The sequence below is a fragment of the Lagopus leucura genome, unplaced genomic scaffold (genome assembly GCF_019238085.1).
Source record: "Lagopus leucura isolate 7727_CA_CO unplaced genomic scaffold, USGS_WTPT01 Super-Scaffold_100016, whole genome shotgun sequence".
Classification (NCBI taxonomy): domain Eukaryota; kingdom Metazoa; phylum Chordata; class Aves; order Galliformes; family Phasianidae; genus Lagopus; species Lagopus leucura.
In genome coordinates this window covers 9,261,483-9,274,401 of record NW_024962270.1, presented here as the reverse complement: position 1 = coordinate 9,274,401, position 12,919 = coordinate 9,261,483, and the positions used below count along the sequence as shown (strand labels likewise).

The window sequence follows — 12,919 nt, the reverse complement described above, 5'->3', positions numbered from 1 at the left end:
GGAGCACCTGGGAGCTTGCAGTGTTCCCTGAGAAAGCGAATGTCTCACAGGGTGTAAGACCTTAGCACATTGAATGACATAAAATAATCCTGGAGGCAAAGAGGCAGGGAAAGGAGCCTGCTGCAACTGCTTGCCATGACTTCTCTAGGAACATTCTTACTTTATTCTTAGCAGTATGTCACCCCAGTCAGCTCCAAGCTCAACAATGTGCTTGAATTTAGCAGATGAACACAGCTTTCCCTACCAAAGGGAAAGGTAAGTTGTTGTATACTCCAGATATTTCAAGCAAGTCTGTGTGGTTTGTGTTTCCCAACCTTCAGGTCAAAGTACACCTCTGTAGGGAGCAGTGCTCAGAGTTCCTGTTTCCAAGCACTTTTTTTTTTTAATTGTCTTCCCCTTTCTCCTGTGACGTGTCTCCTCGCACTGCTCAGCTCCAGGCAGCAGGAAAAGGACAGTCATAAATCCAGCACCAGCTCACCCAGCTCTGCTTCTCCTTCAGGTACGCATCCTCTTTTTGCAGCCTGGTTCCCTTGTGTTTGCTGAGGGGCCAATAAGCTTGTAGCTCACAAGGGACAGGAAGGTCTTGGGGAAGTTTGCTGCAGCTGGGACAAAAGAGCTCGCGCAGCTGAGGAGCACCCAGGAGAACCTGCTGAGAGGAAAGGGCTTTGTGGAGGCTCAGAGTCCAGGCAGATTGGAGGTGAAGTTGTCAACGACTAAACGCCATCTGTGACAAGAAGTAGAATGAGTTCCTATGACTGCAGGGGTGAGATGTCCTGGTAAAGCTGTGACTGGTTTCACACTGTCAGCCAGGCTTTGTCAGCCATTTCCCATGTACAGACAGGCAATGCCAGATGATATGAACTCAGCATACAAGAAAAAGCCAAGTCCCATTGCCAATCAAGGCTGCTAAACTCCCTGTGTCTGGATGCTGCATCTCCATGAACCTCTGGTATCAGATTCACACACTGCTTGCTGCTGGAAGGAGTTTGAAGGCAAAAAACAAGGCAAAAAGGGGTCAGTGTCGTGGCTTATTTTCCCAATTTGTGCTTCTTTGTGCTGCCTTCATGTTAACAGGTTTATTTGCCATCAATTTATTTCCCTGAGAGGCAGCAGGAGATTTGGGATTCCCTTGCACAGTGGTGTAGATGGGGAATGTAGGGAGGGTCTCAGAAATGTGAACTGTCATTTGTGTCAGGATTTGGGGCTTTTTGAGAGAGAGAAATAAATGTAGGTAAGTTGTTAGTGATTTAAAGGCAACTTGACTCCATTTGCTATTGTCACAACTCTCCTAGTTTCCACAGCTTGGTTTTCTACACATAAAATCAATCAAAACTGAAAGAAAATGAAAATTTCTCATCCCTCAAATACCTAATCAAGCTGTCAGAGCTAAATCTATTTATTTTCCATGGTGGCAAAGATATTTCCAGTCTTTGGGATTTAGGTTTCATACACATGGTCCATCCCTAGTGCACACAGGGTTCTTGGGGAGTTCAGCCATAAATGAAGTGATCAAGTTAGTTCTCCAGATGTGATGCCAGCCAGGGGATCTGACATATCCAACCAGAGCTATGGAGGGGTCTGAGCCCCTTCTAGAGTGGAGAATTTATTGCTTCTGTACTTGTGCCACCTGCAGGCCAGAACAAAACCCATTTGTGCTCCATTCATGGTTCAGTTCACAGCTGCCTGGATCATTTCCCTAAGCAGCTGGATGTTCCTAACCTTCATTTTCTGTGGTTTTGCACTCTGTTCCCAGTTCTAAGATGACGTCTTGGAAGGAGAGGAGTATGAATCCACCCCCGTGTTTCATCCAGCGCCTGGACCACCTTGTGTTGACTGTTAAGAGTATTGAGGACACTGTTGCCTTTTATTCCAAAGTCCTGGGCATGGAGGTGGTGACTTTCAAGGTAACAGGGGCCAAACAAGTCTTGAGTCTCTAGGACTTGGAGTTGCAGTCCTGGACTGGTGCCTGGTTCCTGTGGTTCTAACGGGGGATCTGGGTCACTTCAATAGTGTGGGGATGGTAGAACCAGCACAAGATGCAGGCCATTAAATCCTGAGTTTCAGTAGGGTCAAGCTGAGTCAAAGAAAGATTCAAACTGCAGAAGGAGCCAAAGTGACCCCCCCCTCCCCAAAGAAAAGGAGAAATTGTTATTGAAAAACAATATCTGAGACTGAAGAAGACCACTCAAACTCACAAAGCTTCTTTGGACTCATAGAATGTTTGGGTTGGAAGGGAAATTTAAGCCCACCCAGTTCCAACCTTCTGCCATGGGCTGGCTTCCCCCAACCAGCTCAGGCTGCCCCTGGCCTTGAGCACCTCCAGGGATGGGGTATCCACAATTTCTTTGGGCACCCTGTCTCAGTGCCTCACCACCCTCTAAGTATAGAATTTCTTCCTAACATCTAACCTAAATTTCCCCTCTTTCAATTTAAAGCCATTTCCCATTGTCTTATCATTATTATACCGTTCAAAAAGTTAGTCACCTCTTGCTTCTAAGCTCCCTTTAAGTACTGGAAGGCTGCAGTGAGGTCTCCCTGGAGCCTTCTCCAGGCTAAACAAGTGCAGCTCCCTCAGCCTGTCTTCATAGGAGAAGTGCTCTAGAACTTTGATCATCTTCATGAGCCTTCTCCTTAACCTCTCCAACAGCTCTGAATCCTTCATGTGCTGGGGATCCACTGGCAAACTTAAGACAGGATAGCTAACATTTTCAGAACAACACCAGTGCATCTCTTGCCTAATCATAGGGCAACTTGACATGTTTTGACCATATCCATTGCACCTAATTAACTCCAAAACCTATTTCATTGTCTCCTACTCCATCAGGCCTCTTAAAATCAGTTCCATTTACATTCCAGGACTGCAGTGAGCAATGATTTATTTTTCAGGCGGCATAAATAGCAACTCACTGCCTTGCATTTCCATACAGCTTGGCACTCAGTTGCTATGTAAGCTTGCAGAAATCTTGACCATCTGCAAAGAAAAGAGGTGCTCAAACCTCAGTGTCTTCTGCCTGCCTCAATTTTGTTCACTCTGCTGTTCTCAAAATGTGCATTATTATTATTATTATTATTATTATTATTATTATTATTATTATTTATTACTATCCTGCCTGTCCCACAGGCAGGATTCCCAAAACTGAGCACTTGTACCATCAGATCTTGGAAGTAGTTACATGTGGCCGGGGGACTTTATCGGGTCACTGCATCTGGAGGGATGTTTTGGAGCCTTGCAGCAGCCACTTCTTGCCTTGAGTAGCCACAGCAAGGGCCCAAAGTTATCAGCGTTACAACCAAGTTCCCAGGACTTTCAAGACTACACAGCTGAGGGGATGCTAAAAGCTTCCAATCCAGGAAGTCTCATTGGAGATTGATTCTTTTACTTGGGGACAGGGAAATCGCAAAGCTTTACGTTTTGGCAACCAGAAGTTTAACCTGCATGAAGTTGGGAAGGAGTTTGAACCCAAAGCTCGATGCCCAGTCCCTGGCTCTGCAGATATCTGCCTTATCACAGAGGCATCCCTGGACAATCTCCTGGGTCATCTGAAGGTAAGGAAGGCTCAGAGTAACACAAATCCTTGTAAACCTGGGAGGCACTAAGCTGGAGCCTCACAAGTGACACTTTTAAGGTCTGTGCTTTGGAGAATGTCAGAATTTTCTCATACAACAATTTGTATTTGCAAGACTGGAATCTTTAAAGATTCCCTTGAGCATTAAAACCCTGCTCTTATTTTTCCTCCCAGGCTTGTGGAGTGATAATTGAAGAAGGTCCCGTGGCCAGGACAGGTGCTGTGGGTCCAATAACATCTGTATACTTCCGAGACCCTGATGAGAATCTGATTGAAGTTTCTAGGTACATCACAGATAAGAGTGAAGCCAGTGGAGGGGAGCCCTAACCATGACCCATTCTCTGCCTGTGTTGCAGTAGGAAGCCTGATGCAAGTGTCAGCATTAATTTTGTAAACTTAGAATGAGGCTCAAATCCCAGCTAGAGACATGGAACTGCATCAGAACTCTCCCAAGACAAGATTAGCTCTGGCTTGCTGAGATCTTACCTCTGGATATGAATCATAGAATCACAGAATCATAGAATACTTGGAGTTGGAAGGGACCTCTGAAGGCCATCTAGTCCAACTCCACAGCAACGAACAGGTACACCACAGCTAGATTACATTGCCCAGGGCCTTACCCAGCTCAATCTGAAAGTTTCTAGGCATGGGGCATCAACTACATCACTAGGCAACCTGTTCTAATGCCTCACCACCCTCACTGAAAAATCTTTTTTTCTTATATTTAACCTAAATATACCCTCCTACTTTTATAAATCAACATCAATTGAGATTTCCTGTCTTTGTTAGAAGATGTGTCCTGCTGAAACCTACTGCCTATCTAGGAACTGGGAACTGGGCTCCAGTGTCTGACATACAAATTGCTCACAAGACTGAAGATCTGTGTGTCATACTCAACTCTGCATTAATACTTGAAAAGTGACAGAGTTTGTTAATCTGGGATGGGAGAAATCAGCAGTGAGGTGGCTGCATGGAGAGGAGGATGTGTAACGCTAGACATCTCATTGCTGACTTCTCCCATCCCACATGAACAGAATCCTATCACTTTTCAAGTCCCTGCAAAATTCTAGCTGAGTGAGAAAGAGGGTGCTAAGGGGACAGTGGTAAGAAATTCTAAATTGGCTCCACTTTCAGCCCAGCCTAGTTGTCTAAGACTGTCACTATGTAAGTTTCCTTCTTTCTTTAATTCCTTCAATTATTGAAAAGCATAAAAGAACAAAGAGGGGTTACTTGGGGTTTTTCAAGGAGAGCAGTTCCTCAGATGGCCACACTGCGGTAGTAACGTTATCATCAAGGAAAATAGTGCTGGAAGACAGAGTGAGTTTTTCTGATCTCTACAGTCAAAATCACCTCTAAAATAGAAATAATCCGCGAATTGAGCTTTAAAAAGAAAAAACAAAAAACTTTCTGATGGTATATCCTGTGAAGTCCATGGTGGAAAACAACCCAAATCTTAATAAATGCAGTGCTTCCCATTACCCAAAACTTGTGTCAGTGGCAGTGGCAGGAGAGAAGGCAGCTTGCAGTTCGGATCAAACCACCTGTGGGAATGAACGATAAGCTTTCCCATGGGATATGGAAACTCACCCTTTGCTTTGCTCGTGGAGAGCAAAAGGGGGCCCTGGGGGTGGGGACAGCTGGGAACGGGGACCTCGGTCTGGGAGCCTCGGGGCCGCGGCCGCTCTCCAGGGTGCTGACGACTGCCAGGAAGCGTCGCTCCTACCGGCCCTGGCTTCCCAGCTTCTCCCTGCCCTGGCTCGTGTTCCAGCCCAGCCCCATTCATTTTGGGCCTGAGATTGAGCACTGAGTCCTCAGTGACTGCTTGCTAGCAGATGACCTTCCTGGCTATGTGCTGGAAGCGATTATTTCACTGAGCTTGCAACTGTGGATATGTTTGTGTAGAAAGGTCTCCTTAATTTTATTTAAGTGTACTTTTTCTTGGAACAGCAATAGAAGGAAGGGCAAAGGATATTTTCTTACTCAATTGAAAGAAGAAATGTTGTGTCATATTAATAACTGAATTATCCTCGGTGTCAAACAAACCTGCCCATAGTATCTACAGACCAATTCCTCTCAGATGGAAGACTGATGACAATCAGTGATCTCTGCTTCAACTTCAGCTCATCCCCTCCTAGCCTCTGCTAGCCTCTGTTGCTTTCCCCTTTTATTTGAAAGCCATTCTATTGTATATGTTTGAATTAAAACTGAAAGACTACATAATGCGGCATTAGATTTTTGTGCAATAATAATAATAAAAAGAATTCACTTCATTTCTTTATTTAGAAAGATTCAGAGTAACTATGCTAGACAGTATGAGAGGATTACATTATGAGTGGATTACATCAGTTGGGCAAATATTTTCTTCTGACTTGGAAGTTCTTTGCGGAGTCCACTACTAGCAAGCTAAAAATGAACCAGCCCACATTGCTTCTTGCCTGTCTAGTCCCATCTCAGTCCTCTCAGCAGAAAACAACCCTGAATTTCCCAGCAGGTTCTGTATCTACATCATGATCATACTGGAAGCAAGTCCTTTGGATCAGCAGTCAGTATTTGTTTGATGAGCATAGGAATATTGCATAGTTCTCCATCTTGCTGCTCAAAAAGAACTAAATGTAAGAATTCTTTCAGTGAATGGTTACTCAGGAGTACAAGTCATAGATTTTACCACAGCTAGAAAGATGATTTAGGGGTTTCCTCTTTATGTTTTCTCCCCTGTCAGGGAAGAGAAGTAGGAAATTCCCAATGTGAGTCACCATGCTTGTACCCAAGTGACAATCCAGAGTGGTCCATCTCTTCACTGACTACAAAGATGACCTCTGGAAAGCTAGCTCTGATAGCTGCCTGGGTGATCTGTCCAAACCCAGGAGGGATGATATGCCACAGCACTATGATCACCTTGCAGAAGGTGTAGGATGTAAATGTAGGACTGATGTAGGATTCCTCAATTGGCTGCCTTTCATTCACATAAGACATAGAGGCTTTAAGAGTCACTTAACCATTCCTTCTACATACAGAAGTGACAACAACTTCCTAAATATTGGACATATTGGAAGGTTTTGCTGGAAAAAAAAAATCCTTCTCTGCTTGAGAGTTTTGCAGGCAGGGCTGTTTACAGTAACTCTGATAGATTTTTCATTTATCCAGTACAACTATCTAATCATGATCCAAAAAGTGCTCAGAGGAGCATTAAGGAAAGCACACATTTTGCAGCTGAGTGTCCTCCTCTTCTCCTCTTCCCAGACTCAGCAGTTAGGCATTCTATACAGAAATAACCTTGAACACAACTGTAAAAATATCTGGACTCTCCTTTGTAGGGAACCAGCTTCAAGATAATACCCCAGGATTTTCATAGATCCATGGGAGGTTTTGGCATCTGTAGTCAGCTTTCAGCTACTCAGAAACAACTGAGTCAAATTTAATCTGTGTACTAATTACACAGACACAGTTTTTGCCTCATGGACTTCTGTGATACTAACGCATCTACTTTGACTTTAAGGGATAAGAACTTTCCTATCACTGGAAAAGAATAGTAAAGCACCAACAAAGAAAGGAATCAGTTTCTTTGAGATAAATCCCTTGTCAAAAACACATTCTTTCACAGGCTATAGGCCAGATGGGAGCTATCTGACAGGTTCTCCAGATTGTCCACCATAGTAATGATGGTTTCTACCTTTTCTTCTGGAAGCACGTGAGAGGCATTGGATCGAAACTTCTTCAGGAGTGATTCCCTGCTGAGAGGCTTCCTCCAGTGCCCATAAAAAGTGTCACATTTGCCTGTCAGGACATCTCCACTCTTCAGGAGCACTGCCACCTCTCCATACATTTTGTCAAAATTAGCCACATTATCTTCAGGGTGTTCCACTACCACTTTGTGGAGCAGTTCCCTCAGCTCTTGCCGGTGGATGCTGCTCTCTGTGAAGGAGCTGAGGCCCACTTCTCCGTCCAGCAGGGCTGTACAGGCATTGAACTGGAAGGAGTGTCTGGCCTCGTGTTCTGAGTTGGGGAAAGGCCTATTGATGTACTTTGACACTGGGATCTTCAGCACAATGGTACGGATCAAAGAGGGAGAGAAGGACCCTGCATAGTTGATGAAGAGGTTCCGAACGGACAAGGCAGCATCCACCACCCAGTGCATCCCCAGGTGGGCTGGGAATCGCTTGAAAGCAATATCCTGTTTCTCCAAAAGGAACTCATGATGCTCGCTTGGTGTGGACAGTGGTGTGGGTTGATAGATGCTGTAAAAAGCACTGAATCCAGAGCAACCAGAGATATCATCCAGAATGAAAGGGTTAGCTTCCATTCCTCGGGCAGCCAGCAGTGCTGCTTCAAAGCCCAGGCGGGTGGCATTCCCAATATGCAATGGCTTGGCTTGTGTGGCAGCATTTGCCATGGGTGCTCCTGCGAGTGAAGCAGCGATGCCCAAGGCATGGGTACACTGGGTCATGCTGAGAGACAGCAGCTTTGCAGTGGCTGCAGCACTGCCCATAGTACCAACTACTGAAGGAGGGTGGAACCTAAAGGGGAAATTGCAGGTATAAGCATGGAAGTGTCAATGGAAATCAACCAGTGGAAATCTCTCATGGATCTGTGGTGGACGGGGTTCTCATGACTCAATATTTACCATATGCAGACTAAGCATCTGCTTGAAACTTCACTGGAGAAAGAAGAGTAAGATTACCATCTCCAGAAAGCTTTTTTTTTTGTTCTCTCTAAGAGGTGGCATGACTTGTGCCCATATTGCTAAATTTTCACCCAAAATTTCACCCTTCCACACAAATAAAGTGTCCTTATGCCACACGCCCGATGGCACCATGTCCTGGTTGATGTTCTCCCTGGGACCACACCAGAATCTCCCTGGGACCACACCAGAATCTCAGTTGTCTTGGTGGTTATTGTGGGGCAAAGATCATTGAAGGTCACCAAATAAACGTGAGATAAGTGGTGCCTTGTTAGCCCTGTCAGAATTGGCCTCTGTCTCTCAGCAGAACTTCATCCTCATCTTGAGTTCAGACGGTCTTAGAGTGGCATTTAAAACCCTGAGCAAGCCCATGAACAGACACACCAACCCTCTTCTCATGCTCACTCTTTGTAGCCATGTTGAGTCTGTGGGGAAATATGGTTGACCTCTGCTTTTGTTTGTGACCTGGACATTTCCCCAGAGGGCTTGGTACAGTGGCACTGAGCCCATAAAGCTGCATGAGCTACCACAGGGAGATAAGTCGCATGCTTATGCTTGTTTCTGTTCCTGAAATTACTACACCATGCTCTAGCTCTTCTAGCTCTCCATTCACACCAGTCTACTAGGTGAACAAAAAGATTTACCTTTTGGGAATATTGTGAGCCTCGGTGGAGAAATGCATGAGCCTTCCTTGCACTTCCAGGCCCACATTAAATGCCAGCAGGAAATCCAGGCCATTGGGTTTGGAGTTTGGAGGTAGCATCTGAGAAGCTGCCAGCAGAGCTGGAAGAACAGCCCCTGATGGGTGAGTAGCAGGGTGCCAGGTATCATCAAAGTCCATGGAGTGAGTCTGTCAGGCAAACGTAGATAAGAACATGATAGTGGGATGGGTGAGAGCTGAAGGGATCCTTGCTAATATCTCTGAGGCTACAGCAACTTCCACCTCTAATGCAGAGATCCCTATGGTTGCTGGTTATTCCCCTCTAAAAACAGTTCGCAAGACTACAGAGCCAACCATGACTTCTTGGCTTCCATTGTCCCTCCAAAGCACCTAGACGTATTCCTGTAATACTAATTACTGCAAAGCAGCATTTCTCCTGGAAAAGCCTGCCTTACCGCAACGCCATTAGTGAACGCAGCCAGAGTCGGGGACAGCTTCACACCAGGCTTGCCATAGACATTGCTCACGGCAACTGAAGAGTACAGCTCCTGTGAAAAGGAGATTCAGATTAGATCTTGAGTGAAGAAAGGATTGTATGATGCCCTCCTGCAAGGCAAAGTCCTACAGTATCCATGAGATAAGGTCATGGTTGTGCTGATGGGGTCACAGTGGGGGCCACACAAATACACAGTAATATGAAGCTGCTCCTACCAGGCAGTACTTCAGAGCAATATCAAACACATGGGTTGTGCTGCCCACAAGGCCAACACCAATGCTGTCAAGGATCATTCTCTTGCTTCTGTGACGGACGATCTTGGACAGGTGCTCAGGTCGGACTGCATGGATGAAGGAGGCAAAGCTGCTGGTCACGGTCTCCTCTGGAGCACTCCTGGCCACCACTGCAGCACCAAAAGAGAGGAGGGGGTTAAAAGTCTATGGAACATGTAATGACAGCTCACAGCTCTTCACCCTTTGGTCTGACTGAAATTAATGAAGAGGAAAGACAGGTGGAGAGTGCAGGATGTGGCCAGAATATCCAGTGGGTCACATAGCTGGAACTTCATCCCAATTATGTGCTATAGCTTCCATTATTTTTGCCAAGCAGCATTAGACCCCAAGCCTGGATTTTTCAATAAGCTTGGTCCTGTGAGGAGTGAGGAGTCTGGACTCAGCCAGCAAGCAAAGTTCTTGAGCCCTATGGACTGAAAAGGATGCTAGTGCTTAAGAAGAAAAATTCCTTTGTATATCCTTTCGTTATTTGGCTCAAAATATCAGAGGATTTATAGCCTCTGTTTCAGAAGGGCATTAAACCAGAAGATCACCTGAGATTGGTATTCAAGGGGAAGTTTATCTCCATCTTATACCTTTGCTGTTAGGTAGGAAGGAACACATTCAGCTTCCCACAGAAAAGTTAGTGTCTGTATTTATGACCTGTAAGGTAGATATGGGCAGATAGCACTGACTATTGGCACCTTTATACTTGGAAGTCACCATTTCCAGATCTTTGAAGGTGTTACAATTCTATGGAAAATATCCAATTTGGAACCATTTTTATTTCAGTGACAAATTGCTTTGTTTTGATGAATTTATAGAGTTACAGTTATTATGATCCACTATAATTTATAATATAAATCATATATTAATAATAATTAAATATTAATAATATTAATAATATTTATAATTATGAGAGGCTTACATGAGAGTAGGAAAACTATAAAATTCACTATAGCTAGTATTTGCATGATTTCAACTCCGTATATGTATTTATAAATGTGCGTGCTGGTACGGTAGATGCATGTATACAAATAAAAGACAAATGAAACCAAATGAAACCAATACATGAAAAAGTCAAGATGAGTAAATCAAGAAAATAAAAACACTTTCTTTCAACACCTTAGAGGAAACATCATCAAAATCAACAAGTACACATGACACCATATTTTTTAAACAGAAATTTTCCCAATTAGACAAAATGACCATTCCCTAATTTCACTAGGATGCATTCATTCTTAAATGTCATGACTACTGACTCACAGTTTGCTTGCAATGGTGTTTGGACTCACCTAGAGCCGGGGAGTCTGAAATCCACTTGTAAACACAGCTGAGAATGTCATCATTGCTGTGACTCACAAAAAAAAAATCACCCCTTGCAGCAGCTCTGCAGAATGGATCACTATAGGAATCTGTACCACTCAGCAGTTTGAAAACCCTTCTGCAGACCAAATCAGTGCCCTCCCTGTGGGCATCTCCCTTACACTGCAAATGGGAGCACCAACGCCCTTGAGGAGGGGGAAACTGTGAACTCCAATTGGATTGGAGAGGCTGGAGGAAAATATGCCGGAATTGCGCTGCACCCATGAAATGTTGTTTTACTGTAATCAATTACTCTTTGTCACTGTGGCGGTGATATTTTTTAACCCTTCAATTAAAGACACTTAATGACAGCAGTGTTTTCATCCTGCTATGACAGCCCTACTACAGAACTGAATTAAAAAAATGAGACTGTTCTAACAAAACTCGCTAAGAGCAAATGGATTTGCATGGATTATTATTTCTGTTGTTTCAAGTGTTTGAAGTGCCACAAATTGCATTTATTTCATTAAGAACTCATTCAAATTGAAGTTAATAAGCAACATTTATAACAGACCAAGGGCTGCACCGCCCAGCCATGCTCGATTTGTCTGAAGAGGGAAGCTGTATGCAGCTGTGAGACAGGGAAAGTAATCAGAGAATCTCTTCAAGTAACGCTAAGAGCAAGGTCAGATGTGAGAAAGATGTAAGGGAAAACACAGGAGTTAGGAATCTATGCAATGACAGCTGCAATTCAAATTTCTTCAATTTATGGCCAAAGTGTAAGAATTTGGAAAGTCTGGTTCTCAGCCAGTTAAAGTCTCCATTTAAGCACAGGGCTGGTAATCAACATTTTTATCATTTGTTCCACTCAGGGCGATAATCAGTGTAACAGGACCCCCAACCCCCGAGCACACTTTATCTTCCAAGAATTTGAGAGGATTATCTCAGTATACTTAGCAAGTACACAACTATCTTGAGATGCTCTTTAAGAAAGGATAGGGTTCGGCAGACGGATACAAACCGTGAGCAGCAGTTTTATGCACTTGCCGGGAGCTTGCCAGGAACTTCTGAGATTTCTAGAGTAAAGACAGAGAAAGATCATTTGTCACCCAAGCTGCCTGAACTTTTTCGGAGCCGTTTTACTGGTTGTGCCTCTAACATGGCAGTGGAAGGCACGGATCAAACGAGTGGATAAAGCTCACTTTCAGAGCAGACATATTTAAAGGAGAAAAAAAAAAAAATATTTTCCAAAGCTCAGCCCAGCAGGGGTGCCAAGAACAGCCAGGGAAATCGAGCAGTGCAGTGGAAGGGGCACACAGACAAGCAGATTTGCCACGGGATCCTCCTGCAGCTGCGAGCAGGACCAGCTCCGAGCGGGCAGGAGGAGACAGAACCACACAGCACATCCCAAAAACAGCAATCCCACCACGGCACCGTGCAGAACACATTTGGGATGTATAAAAGAAGCAGCCATGGAAGGAAGGGGTTAGTAAATGTGAATAAAGTGTCTGCGAAAACCGTCTGGTTTTGTCAATATTGGGGCAGGTTCCCATTTAATGCCATGACAATTTTGACCACTCTGGGAACCGCCTGGAAAGCGACAAGACCTCCTTAAAGTGAGAAAGGAAAGATCGGAGATGGATAAGTTCTGTACACAAAATAGTATTTACCTGCAAAGTTAAGAAGACCATTCTGGTGGCTGCTCCCACTGCTTAATGCCCAGCTCTGCGCTGCTCTATTCGAGGGCTAGGAGAGGTGTTTGTCTGAAAGGTGCTTTGGTGTCAGGGTTTATATATGCTTCTGAAAGGCAATTTGCTTTTTGTTGGTGTGTGTGTTTTTTTTTTTGTTGGTTTTTTTTTTTTTTTTTGAACTGAATTTCAAGTGAGATGACATCAGCCTCTGGGGACTAAGAGGGTGGGGGGAATTGATGAGGAGGGGTGG

General features: G+C 44.4%; 2 protein-coding genes across 2 annotated transcripts; one reads left to right on the top strand and one right to left on the bottom strand.

Annotated features, from left to right (window-relative positions):
- The first annotated feature begins 440 nt into the window (after positions 1-440).
- On the top strand, positions 441-5,143 carry GLOD5 (glyoxalase domain containing 5). Its single transcript, XM_042876689.1, has 4 exons — positions 441-499; positions 1,754-1,904; positions 3,391-3,546; positions 3,741-5,143. The coding sequence occupies exons 2-4, from the start codon at positions 1,761-1,763 to the stop codon at positions 3,891-3,893; spliced, it is 453 nt and encodes a 150-aa protein (XP_042732623.1). The 5' UTR covers positions 441-499; positions 1,754-1,760; the 3' UTR covers positions 3,894-5,143.
- Positions 5,144-7,161: 2,018 nt separating this feature from the next.
- Positions 7,162-11,263, bottom strand: LOC122183089 (cis-aconitate decarboxylase-like). Its single transcript, XM_042876852.1, has 5 exons — positions 10,969-11,263; positions 9,617-9,804; positions 9,361-9,453; positions 8,889-9,094; positions 7,162-8,080 (listed from the first exon to the last, which is right to left on the bottom strand). Exons 1-5 carry the CDS (start codon positions 11,261-11,263, stop codon positions 7,162-7,164), a joined length of 1,701 nt encoding a protein of 566 aa, XP_042732786.1.
- Positions 11,264-12,919: the final 1,656 nt, after the last annotated feature.